General features: G+C 40.6%; 1 protein-coding gene and 1 long non-coding RNA gene across 2 annotated transcripts in view; one reads left to right on the top strand and one right to left on the bottom strand.

Moving 5' to 3' along the window:
• LOC140119422 (LHFPL tetraspan subfamily member 7 protein-like) overlaps positions 1–18,418 on the bottom strand; it is a 129,718-nt gene extending 111,300 nt beyond the window's left edge. The window contains exon 1 of the mRNA XM_072138431.1: positions 17,853–18,418. Coding sequence (XP_071994532.1) covers positions 17,853–18,176 — 324 coding nt within the window. The 5' untranslated portion in view covers positions 18,177–18,418. The remainder of the gene's footprint in view (positions 1–17,852) is intronic.
• LOC140119423 (uncharacterized) overlaps positions 18,328–21,918 on the top strand; it is a 31,082-nt gene continuing 27,491 nt past the window's right edge. Inside the window, exons 1-3 of the long non-coding RNA XR_011853371.1 lie at positions 18,328–18,569; positions 18,727–18,865; positions 19,775–19,858. This is a non-coding gene — a long non-coding RNA (uncharacterized lncRNA). The remainder of the gene's footprint in view (positions 18,570–18,726; positions 18,866–19,774; positions 19,859–21,918) is intronic.

Consider the following 21,918-nt stretch of genomic DNA (forward strand, 5'->3'; position numbering starts at 1 on the left):
TACACCCAGACTAAGACCGTTCTTGCTAAGTCAATGGAGCGCTAAGTCCAGAGATCATTCGATTTGGAAAGGTCTGGCCATTTTTACGTCTCGCTGGCACAAACACAAAAGATCCTTGCTTTTGCGGCCCCAGCTGGAAGCGAAGTTTCCATCTTCCATCTGTTCCCACAAATCAGGAAGAAACATATTGTCGTGTTTTCATACTGTTCTGTAGCACAACATGGGGCAGTTGTAAGCAATTAGGCGATGGCTGGGGTCTAGAATAAGTAAATCTACAGCTACCCCTCCTCTATCTGCAGCAATGCCTTCCAGCCATGTAAAAATTGCAACATCAAGAAGGTTGAGTGATTATTCCGTCTTCAGACAGCGATGTAAAGCTCATTGTAGTGTAAGGATAGCCAGCAACACTTTGATCTCCATTAGTGCGACAAAAAGTTATTTATCTCTTCAGTCGTCTGACAGTACGTCTGGTGAAATACTAAATTTGTAGCTACAGTATAAATAGACCAGAAATCCTTTGACCAAATAATGCGAATAATACATTTCATATAATACATTGCACATTGTTACATATTAAAGGGAACTTGTCAACAGGGACCTCATTTTCACCAAATGCAGGTTGCAGAAGCCCCTTACTGTTGCATTGCAAATTTGCCTTTCTTCTTCTAGGTATTTGCATTACAATATAATCCAATACAAAATCAGTATAGTCCTATAGTCCTAGGGAAGTGGTGGCGAACCTATGCCAGAGGCGGCACTCAGAGCCCTTTCTGTGGGCACCCAGGCCATCACCCCAGCACACCAGACAGGACTCAAAGAATCTTCCTGTAGTTCCAAGCAACTAAAAAGATGCTGCTATCAGTCATATTTTAAAACTTACTTCGCTACTTGGGACTGTAGAAAGAGGGAGAATGAGTAAACGGGGGCGAATTATCTTTGGTGGACCTCCTGCTGGCCCCACGATTTTCACTGTGTACAGAGGGACACTGGAAAGAAGCTAAAATGATGAAAATTTTCCAACTTTCTACTGTGTTGCTGTCTTCAGGAGGCCAATATGATTGAAAGTTGTTGAACAGGGAGCAATAAGTTACTGCTTTAATTTTTGGTTGGCAGTTTGGGCACTTGGCCACTAAAAGGTTCGCCATCACTGTCCTAGGGGTTGGGCTTTGGTTTGGAGGCATTTCAAAAATCAACATGTGACTTGTCTGTGCTGCAGTCTGATCAACTCTCAGCCCCCACCTTTGTGCTCCGAGTACAGCTGCTTCACAGAGCTCACAGGGAGAGGGAGGAGCTACGCAGGAGCACAAAGGTGGGGGCTGAGAGCTGAGCAGTCTGTAGCACAAACAGTCACATGTTGTTTTTTGAAATGCAAACCAGAGCCCTGGGACTACACAGAGCATTCTGTCAGGATGCAAGATAAGTTATAACACAGTTATAATGTAATGCAACTGTTAGAAAGGCATATTTTCAATGCAGCTGTAATGGGCTTTTGCAACCTGACTTTAGTGAAAATGAGGTCCCTGGTGACAGGTTCCCTTTAAGTAAGGGGTAAAATAAAATAAATTGCTCATCTGTTCAATGTTTTTTATGCACGGTTTTGAACTGTTTATGTTTTTTTATGGGATCTGATTTAAAATTTTACACTCGGCAATTTTCAATTGACTTTAGTTTTTTTGTTTTGACAGATTTCCATGGTAACAGACGACAAGCATATGTTCTGTAGTCTGATCCCCATAATCTGATGGAAGGAATCAGATGGAATGCTTACATCTGCTGGGGCATGGGAGCTATAGGCACCCAGGGAGAGACCCTGAAAAAGGTTTCTACTCCTAAGAAATCTTTAATGAGTAGGGACAGCTGCACCTTTTATAATCTTTTGTCTAGAGCTATAATTCTAAAATTCATTTCATTGAAGGTTTTGCTTAAAGGACATCTATCATCAGATTACCTGATGGTAGATGACTATAATATACCTCGCCGCCCCATCTCCGTAAATCTCAAGTTAAATTTCTTATATCTTTCCATGGCTGCATTTCTGTAAAAAATAAGTTTCTAAGATATGCAAATTAGCTTGTGGTGCTCTACAGAGCACCATCAGACTTCACAGTAATATAATGCCAGCCACGTTCTGAGAGCCGGTGATGTCATCGGCAATGTTTTCAAATCTCAACGGCTCTCAGAACAGGGCTGAGCATAAATTATATTGCAATGGACCCTGAAGGTGCTCTGCAGAGCACCAAAGGCTAATTTGCATAACTAATAAACTCCTTTTTTACAGAAATGCGACCATGCAAAGAAAGAACAAAGGAAGCTTGGGACACACGGGGACGGGATGGGGAGGTATGTAATAGTCATCTACCATCAGGTAATCTGAAGGTTGATGTCCTTTAAAGATACCGGTCCCCAATGCAATTCCATACCAGTTCACCTATCTATAAGATATCACGACTTATAGTGTTGGCCTAAGGCTAATGAGGCTCCTGGCCAAAGCATCCTATACCCTTCTGAAGTGCTTTCTAAAAGTGATAGGTCTTATCATGGGACAATGGGACTTTTAATAAGGACTCAAAGAAACCCATGGCTCCCTGATGCTCTAAATTAGCTTCATAGCTAATATAATTACTGCCAATATTCCTTTCCCTGAACCCCAATCAAGGTATAATTCTACATATATGAGAATATAAAATATCCCAAGTCAGTCATTACACAATGGGGGAGATTCATTATTCCTTAAACACGAATTTAGCCCACCCGCCAGTTTTTGGGCATCTTTCACCCACAGTGGAGACCGGGTGGGCAGTAGGCTGGGTGGAGAGTATGCAGGTGTGTAAAGATCCACCCTGCAAGGATTTAGGATTTACAATAGTCTCCAGCGGAGATTATAGTAAAAAATTCTGCCAGTTCAGACTTTGTCTACAGGTCCAAACTGGCGGAGGTGCCTCTGTATTTACTAAAAAGTCAGAGCCTCTTAGTGTTTACTGGTGTTCGAAATGCTGGTTTTAATTAATTCCACCCAATGTCTCCAGTTCTTATGAGTTAATCCTAAAGTAGACGTTTTCTGTAGTAGCTTTTTTGTAGTGGCTACACTTTGCTGAGCCCTATGGTCCAAAGTTTACGCAAGGAAAGGACAGGGGAAATAACGTGGAAAAAAAAGATTTGGATTGATATTATGGCAATGCTCTTTCCGATATGTGAGCTCAGCCTAAAAGCCCCGTCTTGTATTCGCTGCATAAAAATCAGAAATTTTGGTGTTTCTATTACCAATGGATTTAACACCATAAATCAATGTGATAAACCATTATCCATCCTATTGTCACAGATGAAGCATGAGATGAGATCGCTGATTCCAACCTGGGTGCCCTGTATATTGAGACAAACATACATTCCACCTAAATACAATGCATTAGCAATATCAAATACGTCTGAATTATCCACTCTCAAGGACACACTGAGACGTAACGGAAAGAAGACGCACAGAACGATTGTGTCACGCCCGCATTGTATCTGCAGGAGTGAGGACCAATTAGCAGTCAATGCATCTAATCAGGGTAATGGATTTAATGAAATTACACAGATGAAATGATTGTTATGGATTATCTGCCCTGAAGTTGGGCAGACATTCAGATGGTGGAAAGTAATAAATGGGGATGGAAGTTGTTGGCTTCAATATCCTTAAAATTGGACGAAGGCCACTGAATGCTCAGCCGTCGGCGTCTTGTATCTTAGAGGAGCTGAGTACGAACGCAACCACTGGCGGCTGCCCCCGCCACACTTAAGCACTTAGATTAATTGAATCGCTATACACAGTAATCAACAAACATGATGCACAGAAAATATCAGCTTCTGGGGGAATTGCTGGGAGATCATTAGTAATCTAGGAGAATAATTGTTCTTAATGTGTAATGTTGCTGAGAGACCATTATCACATTTTTTACAAGATGTAAAACATCCTAAGTGACTTGGGTGCCTATAAAGATATGCAATGTTTTTTCTTTTAGACTATTAAAGTATACAAAAGTATAAAATATATTTACAAAAGTCAATAAAGGAAATTTTGTAAAATATCAGAAAAATGCCTTTATATTATCTTATCAGCCTTAAAGGCGGATAACATATCCTGTATTAGACATGTCTCTGCATGAATACAGTATGTACCAGTGTCTTTGCCTCCTATAAAAGCTGCAGCCTTTCCCTGTTCTTAGCATGCTGCCCTCTGCATGTATACACAACTTCCTCTCTCTCACTGCTCAAGGATGTCTGTGTGACATCACCCTTTGTGTCTCTCTTCTCACAGTCCTTTCTCACTGACAGAGACAGGAAGAGGAGAGGGGGAGGGAGCAGGATGAGTCATAATCACCAGATGCAGCTCCACCTATTCAGAAATGCTAAGAGATGTAAGGAAAGAAACATGGAGGGTCTGAACACAGTGCAAAAGTAAGTAGCAGGACTGCTGAATCACCTAATGAACATTCAGGGATTAGATGCATGATAGCATCAGAGTTGTCTGTATTATTTCCCTAATAAAGGTAAATGAGGGCAGCAGGTGACTCAGAGGTTAGCACTACAGCCTTGCAGCGCTGGGGTCCTGTGTTCAGGTCCCATCTAGGTCAAAATCTGCAAAGAGTTTGTATGTTCTCTCCGTGTTTGCGTGGGTTTCCTCCGCGTCCTTCAAAACATACTGGTAGGGTGATTAGATTGTGAGCCCCATGGGGACTGAATTGGCAAGCTCTGTGTAGCGCTGTGGAATTTGTTGCCGCTATATAAATTATAGGAATTATTAGTTATTATTATCTCATCAATGAACATTTGAGACTGCACCATGTTATTTGCCTCCTTGGTTTCGCCCTTCTGGGGGTGGAAGCCATTGTGGTGTGACTGGTCAATGGAAGGTTTGCCTACAAATATTGTATTTAGCTCAAGGAGCTTTTAGGTAAAGCTTTTCGTTCAGATTATAATATAGAAATCCATAGCATCATAGTCATAGCATAGCAAAGGAATCCATAGCATTATATAGTACATTAAGTCTTATGTCTTATTTACTATATGGAGATTTATCAAAAATGTCTTAGAGCAGAGCTGTTCTAGGTGGCCATGGCAACCAATCAGAGCTTAACTTTCATTTTCCCACAGCTCTTTATAAAATTAAAGCTGAGCTCTGATTGGTTTAGCATGGGCAACTAGAACAGTCTTACCTCAGAAACTTGATGATAATTCTCTGTGTGTATGTATATATAATATATGTAATGCTATGGATTCTTATATTATAATCTGAGCGAAAAGGTTTACCTAAAAGCTCCTTGAGCTAAATACAGAATTTGTAGGCAGACTTTCCACCACAATGGCTTCCACTCCCGAAGGAGCAAAACCCAGATTGGGGCATATATATGTGTGTGTGTGTGTTTACTTCCCACATATTAAGGTAAGAAGTGATATATTTGGCTGCTGCATGAATCAGAGGTCACTGGGGTATGGAGGACCTCCTCCCATTCTGGTCCATGCCCTCACAGTATCCGCATAGAAGAGGAATGGGATGCTTACAATGCTATTGCCAGCTATTCCGACAGCTCGGCCACGAGACAATGCTTGGATATAAAGCTGGCAGGTCCCAGTGTTCAGCGCACATAGTGATGTAACCGCCCCGTGCACGGACTCCCTAATGATGCTCCTGTTTTCAAACAACTGATCAGCATCACAAAAGGTGCACTGGTCCATCATTCAGCGCAATAGAAAAAAAAAAAACCTTTAGATTTGGGCACAATTCACCCAGAAATGGATCGCCAAATACAAAAGGAAAGAATCACATTTTCCCACAACCAGACTTCTATCTGCCCTTTCTTTCTGTAATGACTTGAAATTAGTTGTGCCAATCACCTGCTCCACATTCCGTCGCTCACGTTGTCAGCGTCGCAGAAAGGACGCTACACAGAAAAACTGGATGGGCAGATGTAGCAAAACTGAGAAAGTCCTTTGGCACTCCTTATAGTGATATCTCTGCAGGAAAATTCTCAATCCAAAAATGATCTCCAACCATTTAAAGGGGATGTCCAGCTCCTATGAAAAATGATTCAAGGCAGAAAATCATATAAAGAAAAAAATTGTGACCCAAAATTAAAATATCCCTCCGACAATCCATCAAGGCCTTAAAGGTGATTCAGTAGTCACAGCAATCACTTGCCATTTGCAGACACCGACCATGTGCGATACGGTTTTTTTAAACACCTGTACACAGCTGCACTAAATTCAATACTTTTTAATGGATCTGCGCCCACGATCCGTTAAAAAGTAGATCATGACCTAGTAAGCTCAATTTTCATGGTTCACTCATAGACTATAGTAACTTTAGGAGAATGATGCAAATTGGCTGCGAAAAATAGACAACGACGATCCGATTTCGGGCATGTATGTGTAGCCTAAGGCCAATGAATGACTGCAGTGTAACAGGCTACCACTGAAAATAGGAAAGATATCAATGCTGGGGCTGAAATTTGGGGCAATTTAAAGGGGTTATTTTAACTAATTTTGTTGGACAATCCCTTTAAATAGCAAAAAAACTCCTTCTGAATATACAATAACTATGTAGTCAGCTGAATGCCACAGGGGTCTCTTTTTTGTAATAAGGGGTAGCTTCCTAAAAACTGTGGCATCCCATGCATGCTGAGAGTTGTAGTAAAACATGAGCTGGAATCACATATTGCTGACTACTGATGTGACCGAAATATGTGTAAAATAATGTAACAGAAATTTGTAAGAGGATACAATATTTTATGATACACACAAAGCAGATAGGATTTTGATTCTTCTTTACAAACATGATTCCATAGCAATCTTTTCAAGGTTGTATCCCTGAGGACTGCGGTGTGAAGTCATCACACTATGATTCATGGACAGAACACCAGGGATATGCTATATTTACTCACCACGCTACACATTCACAGTGCTGGTGGTGGGGGTAATATAGTGAAGTGCTCCCCTATATACTGTATATAACAGTTTGCACCGTCCTCGGTGCACCAGCAGATGACTTCCCCAAACTTGATTTAATCCATAAAATTCTGCAGCTGAATATCAGTTCTATATCTTAGAAAGTAGTTACAGGCGGTCCCCTATTTAAGGACACCTGACTTAAAGACGACCCCTAGTTACAAATGGACCTCTCTGACCACTTTGACCTCTGGTGAAGCTCTCTGGACGTTACTTTAGTCCCAGGCTGCAATGATCAGATGTAAGGTGTCTGTAATGAAGTTTTATTGATAATCCTTGTTGCCATGACAGCACAAAATTTAGAAAAATCAATTGTCAGAAAATTCTAAAATATACAGTTCTGACTTACATACAAATTCTACTTAAGTAGAAACCTAAATAACGTATCCTGTACATAACCTGGGTACTGTCTGTATTGCCGTTGAAAAAACATTGAACAGAATAGTTCAAAATCTTCTGCATGTGGATGCACCCATATAGCATGAGTACACTATCCTCAGCCACAAAACTCCTTCCCCACAAAATGTCACAGGATACATGTAGTATAGTTAGCATACAAAGTCCATAGGGCAATGGTTTAGAAATAAGATTTTACTTTTGGTGGTTGGTCTACCAAAAAAGATGATTCATAACACAAACAGAATATCCAATGGAAATGGAAACGATTGATGCGTTTCGGCACATAGCCTTAGTCATAATCTTAGTCATGAAACGCGTCGATCGTTTCCATTACCATGTACCTATATATGTGATGGCTATGTCAACTTATAAAGAAATGAATTTTTTTACAAGATCCTGAGTGCTGGATTTTCACTCCTTTTTAAGATGTTGCAGTAGCCCGTAGCAGCCTCGGGTTTTTTCCTGCGCACCAGGTGAAGACAATAATACTCACTGTGAGCCGGATTAACCACGGTTACCACGGAGTAAAAGTTTGAACTATTAAGGTTATTCGCTTTCCACAGGATAGAGGATAGAAAGGGGAACAATGATGTTCTGGCTACTAGGACCTTCACCGATCACAACAATAAGCCCCCCTGCAATTCGGAGAATTGGGTCCCGTTATCACTGATGAGTGGAGCCGCAGGATGAGCATGTGTCCTGCTCTCCATTCAATTGTATGTTAGTGTCAAACATAGTGAGAATGAGACCCCTCACTCAGTTCTACTACTGCAGTTGGGCTCTCACCGATGGAATTGTCACAGGGACAATTTTTTGACTTACAAAATATACCTGTTCCGACTTACATACAAATTCAACTTAAGAATAAACCTTGTGACCCGGGGACATATTACATCTATTTACAGTGCAGCCTCTCCCCTGCTTTAAAAACATTACATCTGGATTTCTAAAAATCCCCCTCATTCTCTTCCTCTCTGCTTTGCTCACACTTCCATGATGCCTCAGCATAGTATGAACAGACTCTGCTGGATGTGAGTGATGTCTGTCGTTATACTCTCCCTCTATATTCTTTATTACGACACAGTCAGGGAAGCTAAAATGTGAGCTCCTGAATTATAATTGTGTCGGGGATAATAAATTATTAGTAACGTTTAGTACTGTCCATCATAACAGAGTCTCTGGTGTATGTAATCATTAGTACATGGATCTCCATAGACTCAAGTATAGAATTCTGTCACTGGTCCGCAAGTATCCAGAGGACAGGTGGGAGATTGACCCATAGAAGACCACACTGGGGCATATTAGCAACTCAAGACTGAGGGTTTCTTAAGAAGGTTTTTAAAGGACATCTACCACCAGGATGAAGGATTGTAAACCAAGCACACTGACATACTGGTGTGTGACCCCTCTGACAGGATCTGTGGTTATTTTAGCTTTTTACACATGGGTTTTTACAAAATGAGGCTTTTAAAATTATTCAATTGAGCCTAAGGTGCTCCAGGCTCCATAGGTGTTAATGGAGCCTGGAGGCCCTCAGGATCATTTGCATAATTTTTAAATCCTCTTTTTCTTAAAAACAAGGGTAAAGGAAGCTTAAAGAAGAGCAGGTCCTGCCAGAAGGAGCTCACACCAGCATGTACGTGTGCTGCGTTTACAATCCTTAATCCTGGTAGTAGATTTCCTTTAAGGAGAAGATACTTTTGAAACATCCATTTTGGGAATTGCATATCACGACATTACACTAAGCATGAGTATTGAGTTCCAAATTCTAGTATTGGTGCAACTATACTAGGACCCACTCCAGTTATGATATGTCTGACCATCAAAAACAAAGCAGGAACATTTCCATTGAGAAATAATGTGCAATTGGTAATGACGATAAATGAGGAGATAAACTTACTTTTCCATCCCCTACAGTAGTTACACCTTCTGCATTACAACAATGTGTCTGTTATGCCACTAGTGTCATATGACTGTGTGCATTTACCCTGTACTGTGACATCACTGTGTGTATTATTGATGTACTGTGGCATCACTGTGTGTATTATTCCTGTACTGTGACATCACTGTGTGTATTATTGATGTACTGTGGCATCACTGTGTGTATTACCCCTTTACTGGGACATCAATCTGTATATTATCTAGTTACTGTTACATCACTGTCCATATTTTCTCTGTACTGTGACATCACGGCATATTACCTCTGTACTGTGACATCACTGTGTGTATTATCCATGTACTATGACACCACTATATGTATTTTCACTATACATTGATACTATACATATATAATCCCTGCATTGTGACATCACTGTGTGTAATATCCCTGTACTGTGACAACACTGTGTATTATCCCTGTACTGTGACATCACTGTGTATATTATCCCTGTACTGTGACATCACTGTGTATATTATCTCTGTACTGTGACATCACTGTGTATATTATCTCTGTACTGTGACATCACTGTGTGTATTATCCCTGTACTGTGACATCACTGTGTGTATTATCCCTATACTGTGACATCACTGTGTGTATTATCTCTGTATTGTGACATCACTGTGTATATTTTCCCTGTACTATCACATCACTGTGTGTATTATCCCAGTACTGTGACATCACTGTGTGTATTATCCCTGTACTGTGACATCACTGTGCATATTTTCCCTGTCCTATGACATCACTGTGTGTATTATCTCTGTACTGTGACATCACTGTGTGTATTATCCCTGTACTGTGACATCACTGTGTGTATTATGCCTGTACTGTGACATCACTGTGTGTATTATCCCTGTACTGTGACATCACTGTGTGTATTATCCCTGTACTGTGACATCACTGTGTGTATTATCCCTGTACTGTGACATCACTGTGTGTATTATCCCTGTATTGTGACATCACTGTGTGTACGAATTCCTGTACTGTGACATCACTGTGTGTATTATTCCTGTACTGTGACATCACTGTGTGTATTATCCCTGTACTGTGACATCACAGTGTGTATTATCCCTGTACTGTGACATCACTGTGTGTATTATCCCTGTACTGTGACATCACTGTGTGTATTATCCCTGTACTGTGACATCACTGTGTGTATTATCCCTGTACTGTGACATCACTTTTTCTGGATCCAATGTCTATTCCCAGAAGAGTAAAAATAGGTGATATTTGCATAGCGCTATAAAACTGAATCACACAGGGGTACAATGAGGTTTCTCCTCTGTCACTAAAATTTGTTAACTGGCTTCTGATTTTGGGAATACTATTTAGACTAATGAGCAGACATGATCCTATAGTGATGGGTATGTATAAAATACACACGCATACAATCTACTGTAGCGGTTTTCTGAGTGACATATTAAAGTGCCATCTGTAGACATCGCACGGTGACAAGTCTCTTAATCTACTCCTACATGATGCCGATCCTCCTACAGAAGACTAATTGGCGACACATTATGACTGTGCTCGTAGACATGTAGGCACACAGGGGTAATATTAATGAGTGAGATGCCAGCTTTCTGCCTGTAGCTTGTTAGCTGTTTACCTACTATCCAGCAATGATATAATTACCGAGTCCTGAGTGCTGCGCCCTCATAGTGCGGTCAGTGGCCATGGACACGTCACACCCACCTACTGATCAGTAAGAGAGGGAGCTGCAGAGCGATGGGGAGGAACACTGGTGTGCCACAGGTCATATCATACACAAAGGGTTAGGGTATCGTTATGACAATACTCGTGCAGGGACATTGCTACAAACAGATGATTAGCACCAGGGGCGTAACTTAAGGTGGTTCAGTGGATGCGGTCGCAACGGGGCCCATGAGGCTTTGGGGGCCCATAAGGTGTCACTTTCCCATATGAGAAGACTAGTACTATGAACCATACATTATAGTCCGGGGGGGGGGGGGGCTGGCACAGACTTTGCACTGGGGCCCATCAGCGTCAAGTTACGCCACTGATTAGCACCAACATATTCCATAGCAACGTACACAGATTGCCAAGATTATCGAGATTTACACCCAAAAGACCTGACAGAGATGGATTCACCATAAGACGTAAAGTGATTCCGGTGTACTCATCCCCTATAATGAGGTCCCATTGGGTTTCCATTATGGAGTCCATCATATGTGCACATTTGTCCATGATTTTTGACCAGATCATTAACAGAGACCTCTGATGAAGATGTGAACACAGAAATATAGGTTTTATAAAGGATCAAAATCTAATAAAAAATTACCTACATTATTAGTGGACTAGATTTTTGGAGTATGAAAGGGAGAACAGACAATCTCCATGCAAAAACAACCAACATGATGTCTGACTATACACCTATCATGTGTCAGGGAGGAGAAAGTCCCAAAAACTCCACATAAAACATCAAACAAACCAGTAATCTAATATTGAAAAGATCAACTCCTATATTCAAATCTATTTTGGATTTACAATGGTCCTCCACCATTGATAAAGTTAGGAATAGTGATGAATTTTAGGGCACATCTGTGCTCCCGATTTTTCTCAATTGGATCCATCCGAGATGCCACACCTAGAAATACCTAGAAATGCCATAATTTTATGATATGTGCTTGATTCTAACGTTGATTGACTTACAGACGACCCCTAGTTACAAACGGACCTCTGGATATTGGTAATTTATTGTACTTTAGTCCTAGGCTACAATAATCAGCTATAACAGTTATCACAGGTGTCTGTAATGAAGCTTTAGTGTTTATACTGATTCTTATGACAACCCAACATTTTTAAAATCCAATTGTCACAGAGGCCAAAAAAGTTCTGGCTGGGATTACAATGATAAAATATACAGTTCTGACTTACATACAAATTCAACTTAAGAACAAACCTACAGAGGTTATTCCCAAGATCCACCTACATATCCATTACATGAGGCGTAACATTGTTTTTAGTCATTATGTGACTGTATGTAGTATTTAGTATGCAGAAATCCTCATCTCTGCAGTTCTCTCTATTCTTCTGGTTGGAGACCTAGCTGCTGAGACTCACTGCCCCCCTCCCCTCTCCATAGAGCTTGTGTTTAATGTAAACACATTTTTCACATATACATTTAGTGTAGCGCTGTGTAATCTGTGTGCGCTATATAAATAAAGGAATTATTATTATTAGTGGCAGGTTTCATAGAGCCCTGTTAACTAACTGACACTCTTATTTTAGCTAAAAATTGTTTCCCTCATATCCCCATAAATCATCTTTATATTTTTACCTGGTATCCAGGGATATCTATAGTGAGTAGAGGGGGGCGTGGCCATCTCTGGCTGAATCCAGCAGCTCATCCCCATTTTTTCTTAGAATGCAGCAGTGATGTCATATGACCAGGGTGACATCATCGCAGGTCCTTTAGCTTCCTTACATTACCATCATGCACCATGCACATATCTGAGCACATGAAATCACAGCAGCCTGCATGGAAAAGAGTAGAAATCCATGCAGGCATGCTGTTATTTTATGTGGTCAGATGTGCATGGTGTACAGTATACTAATGTTAGGAGGCTAAAGGACCGTAAATTATGTCACCCTGGTCACATGACATTAGGCCATGCCCCCAACTCACTCGAGATACCAGGTAAGTTTATAACTTTGATTTTATGGTGATGTGAAAGACTTTGGGGCACATTTACTAAGGGTCCGCAGCCGCGAATCCGTTGGGTTTTTTCCAAATATTTCCGCTTTGCGCTGTATTTCACGGGATTGTGGCGCACGCGATCGATTTTTGGCGCGAACTTTCACGCGACAGAAATCGGGGGGCGTGGCCACCGGACAACCCGAAGGATTCGGAAAAACCGCGGAATTTAAAAAGCCATTTGTGTCGCAAGATCAAGCACTCACATACACCAGAAAAAAGTAGGTGAACTCCGGCGGACCTCGGCGCAGCAGCGACACCTGGTGAATATCGGCACACGGACCTTAGTGAATCCCGGCAGAACCCGAATCAGCATCGGAGAACCCGCCGCTGGATCGCGACTGGACCGGGTAAGTAAATGTGCCCCAATATTTTGCTTAGGGTGGCAGATACTAGGGCTCTATGGGAACCTGCCACTAGCTGTATTTGTGAAAAATGTGGTGACAGGTTCCCTTTAATGTTCCTGTAAATTCAGCATAGAATGCGTTGCACATTAGGAGAGTAGGTGGGAGGATGATAAGAGCCAAAGTAAGAGGAGAAAAAAGCCAAGTTTTTATGACCACTTTTACTATTTATTTATGAAAGGTTTGAAAAGTTATTGACCATTTACAAAGGAGAATAATACATTTAGCTAAAAAATTACCAATCCTGGCCAATGTCCTGGCTACCTCAGTTTATGATTCTGACAGGGGTGATATGTCATCCAAACAACATCATCACAGCTTCCAGTCCAGATACCCCTATATCTATTTCCTGGGATCACACTATTAATCGTCCAAATAAGAAGACTCCTTTGGCTGGTGACAGCCCAGTGGGTTAGTGGTTTGTACCTTACATTTCTGGGTTCTTGTATACCATAGGAGAAGCATTTTCATGGAGTTTAACATCAGATGGTTCAACTCCTAAATTCCTCAAAATCTATTTTGGATTTCAAATGGTCCTCCCCCTTTTATAAAGTTAGACATAATGATACATTTTGGGGAATGTCCATTCTCCTGCCAAAGTTGCACTCTCAGGGTTTTCAATTTGTTCCAAAAAAATCCCCACAGTAGTCCAAAGACCTCGTGGACGATCGTGGACACCTAGGTAGACTTGGGCAGGTACATAGTGCAAGGTAGACAAGGTATGTTGAAAAAGGAAACATTTAATTAAATATACAGGCAGTCCCCGGGTTACATACAAGATAGGGTCTAAGGGTTCATCTTAGTACGTATTTGCATAAAATAACATAGTCCAGCCCACTTATACATAACATGAAAGGGTCATCTATGTACAATGCATAGGTCAGAATGACATATGTGGTTATTGGAGCCTTATTGATAGTACATCTACGGACTGATTTTGGTACGTCACAAATTATTTGCGAAACTTAAAAATAATAACTTCATGTATGACAAAAAAAACTAAGTTAGAATCGTCCTCTGATGACATCTCTTCGTGGTAACCAGGAGCGTTCAGCCATGCAAGTTTTTCTGTATTTGATAATGATATCAATAATCATTTACAATGAGCGGTGATAATGATGTCTGGCCATAATTGCCAGTGTGAATAGACGTAATAGGATTAGTTACAACCCATAGAGGCCAATGTTATATCGTACAGTAACTCATGGAGGAAAATCTTTGCCTACTACAATTACAGGTCTACAGAAGATGACTAGTCAGTAAATGGAATGATGCTGATCATAGTACATGTACAGGAGTATATAGTATAGAGCTGGTCATAGGACATATACAGGAGTATATAGTATAGAGCTGATCATAGTACATGTACAGGAGTATATAGTATAGAGCTGATCATAGTACATGTACAGGAGTATATAGTGTAGTGCTGATCATAGTACATGTACAGGAGTATATAGTGTAGTGCTGATCATAGTACATGTACAGGAGTATATAGTATAGAGCTGATCATAGTACATGTACAGGAGTTTATAGTATAGAGCTGATCATAGTACATGTACAGGAGTATATAGTGTAGTGCTGATCATAGTACATGTACAGGAGTATATAGTATAGAGCTGATCATAGGACATATACAGGAGTATATAGTATAGAGCTGATCATAGTACATGTACAGGAGTATATAGTGTAGTGCTGATCATAGTACATGTACAGGAGTATATAGTGTAGTGCTGATCATAGGACATATACAGGAGTATATAGTATAGAGCTGATCATAGGACATATACAGGAGTATATAGTATAGAGCTGATCATAGTACATGTACAGGAGTATATAGTATTATACTGATCATAGTACATGTACAGGAGTATATAGTGTAGTGCTGATCATAGTACATGTACAGGAGTATATAGTATAGAGCTGAGCATAGTACATGTACAGGAGTATATAGTATAGAACTGATCATAGTACATGTACAGGAGTATACAGTATAACACTGATCATAGTACATGTACAGGAGTATATAGTATAGAGCTGATCATAGTACATGTACAGGAGTATATAGTATAGAACTGATCATAGTACATGTACAGGAGTATATAGTATAATACTGATCATAGTACATGTACAGGAGTATATAGTGTAGTGCTGATCATAGTACATGTACAGGAGTATATAGTGTAGTGCTGATCATAGTACATGTACAGGAGTATATAGTATAATACTGATCATAGTACATGTACAGGAGTATATAGTATAATACTGATCATAGTACATGTACAGGAGTATATAGTGTAGTGCTGATCATAGTACATGTACAGGAGTATATAGTATAATACTGATCATAGTACATGTACAGGAGTATATAGTATAATACTGATCATAGTACATGTACAGGAGTATATAGTATAGAGCTGAGCATAGTACATGTACAGGAGTATATAGTATAGAACTGATCATAGTACATGTACAGGAGTATACAGTATAACACTGATCATAGTACATGTACAGGAGTATATAGTATAGAGCTGATCATAGTACATGTACAGGAGTATATAGTATAGAACTGATCATAGTACATGTACAGGAGTATATAGTATAATACTGATCATAGTACATGTACAGGAGTATATAGTGTAGTGCTGATCATAGTACATGTACAGGAGTATATAGTGTAGTGCTGATCATAGTACATGTACAGGAGTATATAGTATAATACTGATCATAGTACATGTACAGGAGTATATAGTATAATACTGATCATAGTACATGTACAGGAGTATATAGTGTAGTGCTGATCATAGTACATGTACAGGAGTATATAGTATAATACTGATCATAGTACATGTACAGGAGTATATAGTATAATACTGATCATAGTACATGTACAGGAGTATATAGTATAATACTGATCATAGTACATATACAGGAGTATATAATATAGAGCTGATCATAGTACATGTATAGGAGTATATAGTATAATACTGATCATAGTACATGTACAGGAGTATATAGTGTAGTGCTGATCATAGTACATGTACAGGAGTATATAGTAAAGAGTTCATCATAGTACATGTACAGGAGTATATAGTATAGAGCTGATCATAGTGCATGTACAGGAGTATATAGTATAGTGCTGATCATAGTACATGTACAGGAGTATAAAGTATAGAGCTGATCATAGTACATGTACAGGAGTATATAATATAGAGCTGATCATAGTACATGTACAGGAGTATATAGTATAATACTGATCATAGTACATGTACAGGAGTATACAGTATAATACTGATCATAGTACATGTACAGGAGTATATAGTATAGAGCTGATCATAGTACATGTACAGGAGTATATAGTATAATACTGATCATAGTACATGTACAGGAGTATATAGTATAGAGCTGATCATAGTACATGTACAGGAGTATATAGTATAGAGCTGATCATAGTACATGTACAGGAGTATATAATATAGAGCTGATCATAGTACATGTACATGAGTATATAGTATAGAGCTGATCATAGTACATGTACAGGAGTATACAGTATAATACTGATCATAGTACATGTACAGGAGTATATAGTATAGAGCTGATCATAGTACATGTACAGGAGTATACAGTATAATACTGATCATAGTACATGTACAGGAGTATACAGTATAATACTGACCATAGTACATGTACAGGAGTATACAGTATAATACTGATCATAGTACATGTACAGGAGTATACAGTATAATACTGACCATAGTACATGTACAGTAGTATATTATATAACACTGATCATAGTACATGTACAGGAGTATACAGTATAATACTGACCATAGTACATGTACAGGAGTATATAGTATAGAGCTGATCATAGTACATGTACAGGAGTATATAGTATAGAGCTGATCATAGTACATGTACAGGAGTATACAGTATAATACTGATCATAGTACATGTACAGGAGTATACAGTATAATACTGATCATAGTACATGTACAGGAGTATATAGTATAGAGCTGATCATAGTACATGTACAGGAGTATACAGTATAATACTTATCATAGTACATGTACAGGAGTATATAGTATAGAGCTGATCATAGTACATGTACAGGAGTATATAGTACAGAGCTGATCATAGTACATGTACAGGAGTATATAGTATAATACTGATCATAGTACATGTACAGGAGTATATAGTATAGAGCTGATCATAGTACATGTACAGGAGTATACAGTATAGAGCTGATCATAGTACATGTACATGAGTATATAGTATATTTTAAAATGTTATATAGTTTAAAGTATATTTTACAACCCAATACACGGACACGAGAATACAATATACTGCTGCTTCTTATCATCTAGCACAGACTTCACTCGCACCAATCACATCGCCCGACAATAATTGCTTTGCCACTCACCTGCCAGGAGCTGGAAGGGATGTAATTGAATCTGCCTAATCCCCCGAAGGTGTAGCAGCTGGACATGTGCTCCAGGCTGTCAGAGCAGTGCCACAAAAGCCCAAAACTGACCGGCTCCTGCCCCTCCTGATCCCCGGAGCTGACGATCCAAGCCGGGGAGAGGAAGCTGAAGCTGCAGACCGCCACCAGGCAGGCGGAGAGCAGCACCCAGAAGCAGGACACACAGCTCATCATCCTGGGGTGCTGCTGCTGCTGGGGAGCCAGCCCCAAGGCGACATCCAGCCCCGCGCCGCTCTTCTTCTTACTGTCCAGCAGCGAACGCATCTGGGAGGCAAGAAATAATCCCCAATCCTCCCACCTCCTTCCCCCCCTCTACAGTGCAATGGGGTCCTCCTATCCTCACATCAGGATGCACCCGGGGCACTACTATTACCCCAGTGCGGGGGGAGCACAGTTACTCCAGTGCACTAATGACTGCGCACACAACTTCCCCGGGCAGAGAGTGAGAGGAGTCCGGGGCAGGATGCAGGATGCTGCTCTACATGACAGCGGGGGAAGAAGGGCTGGTCCTCTGTCTCCTCCCTGTGTATACAGGATGAAGGAATGGGGAGGGGGCTGCACCATAACCTACCACCCTCACAGGTGTCCCCACAGCCTGGTCATGTGACCTGCAGACTGTCACCTACCTCTGCTGTCACCTCATCACCTATGACACTAGTATGTGACACAGTATCACACATATGTCATACTACATATTGTATTCTACAGTCATTTTATTAGGACTACATTGTATACTCCAACCACAGATAATAATATTAGTAATAATCTTTATTTGCATAGAGCCGCCTTGTTCTTATTCTGCAATCCTTTATAGATCAATAAGAACATGTACAGACAAGATCAGACATCACAGAGTGGCAAACAAGCAATGCAAACAGCGGAAGTAAGAGCCTGCTCCCAAGAGCTTACACTCTGCCATGAGATAGGAAGAAGAGAGGGGGCGGACATGAGAGGTAAAAGTTGGAATCCATTTTTAATATACTAGTATATTTGGATGTATATATACAGCATATGAAGTGAGTGCAGTGTAGGGGTCAGTGTTGAATAATAATAATAATAAATCTTTATCTACATAGCGCACACAGATTACACAGATTATGCACAAAGCATGACAGTCACAATCACATCACAATCAACAACCTAACAGTATGTTTTTTTTGGAGTGTGGGAGGAAACCGGAGTACCCAGAGGAAAACCACGCAAACATGGAGAGAACATACAAACATATAGGCATCAGTTTCTTAATAATAGTGTATAATGGGCTTGCTAAAGGCTTTTTTAGGGTTGAAGGAAACCCATCAGGGCGATTTGGGACACTAAACCACACACAGGTCAGTACACGTGGTGTAGGTCCAGTGCAGGAGCCATGAAGCCTGGATATATACTGGCTTCACTGAAATATTATGCAGGCACCAGGGGCACCAGGGATGAGTTTGACCCGTCACTAGGTATCTATAGGTTTTTAAATTACCCATGGACTGATATGTTATGGGGAGATTTGGGACACTAAACCACAGGTTGGTTTAGCATTGGATTAGCATTTCAAGGAGCAGGTGCAGCTCAATAAATATCTAGCAGACATTAGAGGGAGGTCTGGAATACGGTCAGTGAAATCCTACAATGTCATCACTACTAGCACCCATACAAATATGGCAGCATTGGCACAGCCATCTAGTCCTGGGCTGTTTGTGTACAGGTAATAGGTAACGTGTAGTATGGATAACCCAATCACATTAGGATAATATGTGCACAGAATAATAGACAAACTGCAGAATTGACAGTGGCACAAACCAACCAAATCTATGAAAAGGTGATGACTGACACTTGGAATCTAGAGTTAAGAATTGGACTTTTTTTTTTAGGAAATCTACCAACAGGATCCTCTAAGTGAGCGGTTCTCAACCTTCCAAATACTGCGACCCTTTAATACAGTTCTTCAAGTTGTGGTGAGCCCCGACCATAAAAGTATTTTTGTTGCTGCTTCATAATTGTAATTTTGCTGATCGTAATTATAAACTCATTTGTGAGGAAATATCCTTCCCACTTAATTTGAATTATGTTTCAAAGCATCATGTGAATGCGGAGAAGGACTGCCATGGGCTCTGAGATGTATGAATGTTATAGCCCCCACAAGTTTGTAATTAACTTCCTCCATTCCCCAAAAAGTTTGATTCTGATACCGTAAGTGGATGTACTTGTTTTCATTCTTCAGTTCAGTTTTGGAGGTCCTTCAAAGGTCCTGAAATGGCTCTTGTGTAAGTGTTTACAGAGAGCAGGACGAAGGTCCTTTTCAGTATATAACTTGGTGGGTGGTTTGGGTGGCCACAGGTTACAGCCCAAACCACCTATATTATAATCCACTACTATTCTTGACTATTCTCTACTAAATTCTTCTCTTTATCAAGCTTGCCTACCTTCTCTGTGTGGCTCTGGCTGCCACCAAACATTCTCCATTCCCTCGTCCCTCCTTTTCTCCAGTGCGCCTGACGTATGCCCATGTGAATGCACCCTTACACTAGAGGTGGAGCGGATATAGGGTAAGGGGAGGTACTGCGCCGTGCTACAGATAGAAAAAGGACCATAAGAGACAGCACGAGAAAGCTGCTCCTGGCTCACTGCAACTCTGGAGCGTTGTCCCAATTCTTAAGAACATTGGAAATATGCGTTTTACAATGGTCTTAGGCGACCCCTGTGCAAGGCTGTCGACCCCCAAAGGTGTCACGACCCGCAGGTTGAGAACCACTGCTCTAAGCCAAACCAGAGACACATGCTGCTGGTATTTTCTTTAAGGTGTTTTCCAGGCACAAGATAAAGATGAGGATCTTGAGACAAAATCTTCAATTTTGGATTTTTGGGTGACCTGGAGTTACAGGACTGTTACTAGATACTACATAATGGGGCACATTTACTAAGAACAGTGCAGTCTGTACTATGCCAGTGTAGTGTGTAGGGGGTGCCACATTCAGGGTTTGTGCCGCCCGTTCTTCATGAATCTGGCACCTTCTGCACTGTTTTTTTTCTGCACCTTTAACATGGGGCATGCGACACACATCGGCCTCTGCATGTTAAATCTGGCACACGGTCCGACAGAGCACCGGAACACCCCCTTCACTGAAGAAACTTGTGTCGCATGAAGAATAGTGCAGCCGCAACACAAAGGGTCGTGTGCCATACCTTGGTGGTGCGTACCCCTCTTAAATGCCTGTACAAGCAGTTTGTACATAAAAAAAACATGCAAAGTCCAAAAGAAAACTGGCGCACGGAGCTTAGTAAATGTGCCCCAATGTATAGAGCCAGAAGCAAACACCACCAGTCACTGTGTATTGGTCATTCCCATTTACTGCAGCAAATGACCCATTTAAATGAATGGGAACTGAGCTGCAGTAACTTATCACGGCCACTAAACATTGTGCGGAGCTGTTACCTCATCCACCAGACTTCAGGTGATCATAATGTGTCATTTTTTTGGACCTTCACTGATCTGATAATATGACCTATACCAGGGATATCCCGTAAAAGATTACTCTTTGGTAAAACAGACATAACGATGCTGTGACCCCCACACAAAATGAGGATTTCTGTCCTTGATCCTTGACTCTGCTTAACAAGTAAATTCAGGAGATGATCATGAATATGTGTAATATCTATAGTTTAGAAAGTAACTTGTGTATAGGAGCTGAAGTTTAATAACCATGCATGGAAACCTCAGTCCCAGAAATTATTAGGATGAAAATGTTTCCATCTACACAGTAAAACAAAGTGGTGGTTGTAGGAGCTGGCAGCGGCTGAATGTACACCACGCACTGGCGCTCACCACACCTCACGGAGGATGGAAACTCTTATACGTATATGGGGCTGTGATGGGCTGCTGACACCACGTCCTATGTGGAGCATTATGAAGCCATTATAAGGTTGGACTTATTTGACCTTCTTCTTGTACCGTAATACAAACTAGTTTTCATGTTTTTTTTTTATTCTCACCTGCGATCACACTTCTTATATTCAC

This window comes from Engystomops pustulosus, chromosome 2 (genome assembly GCF_040894005.1).
Source record: "Engystomops pustulosus chromosome 2, aEngPut4.maternal, whole genome shotgun sequence".
NCBI lineage: Eukaryota > Metazoa > Chordata > Amphibia > Anura > Leptodactylidae > Engystomops > Engystomops pustulosus.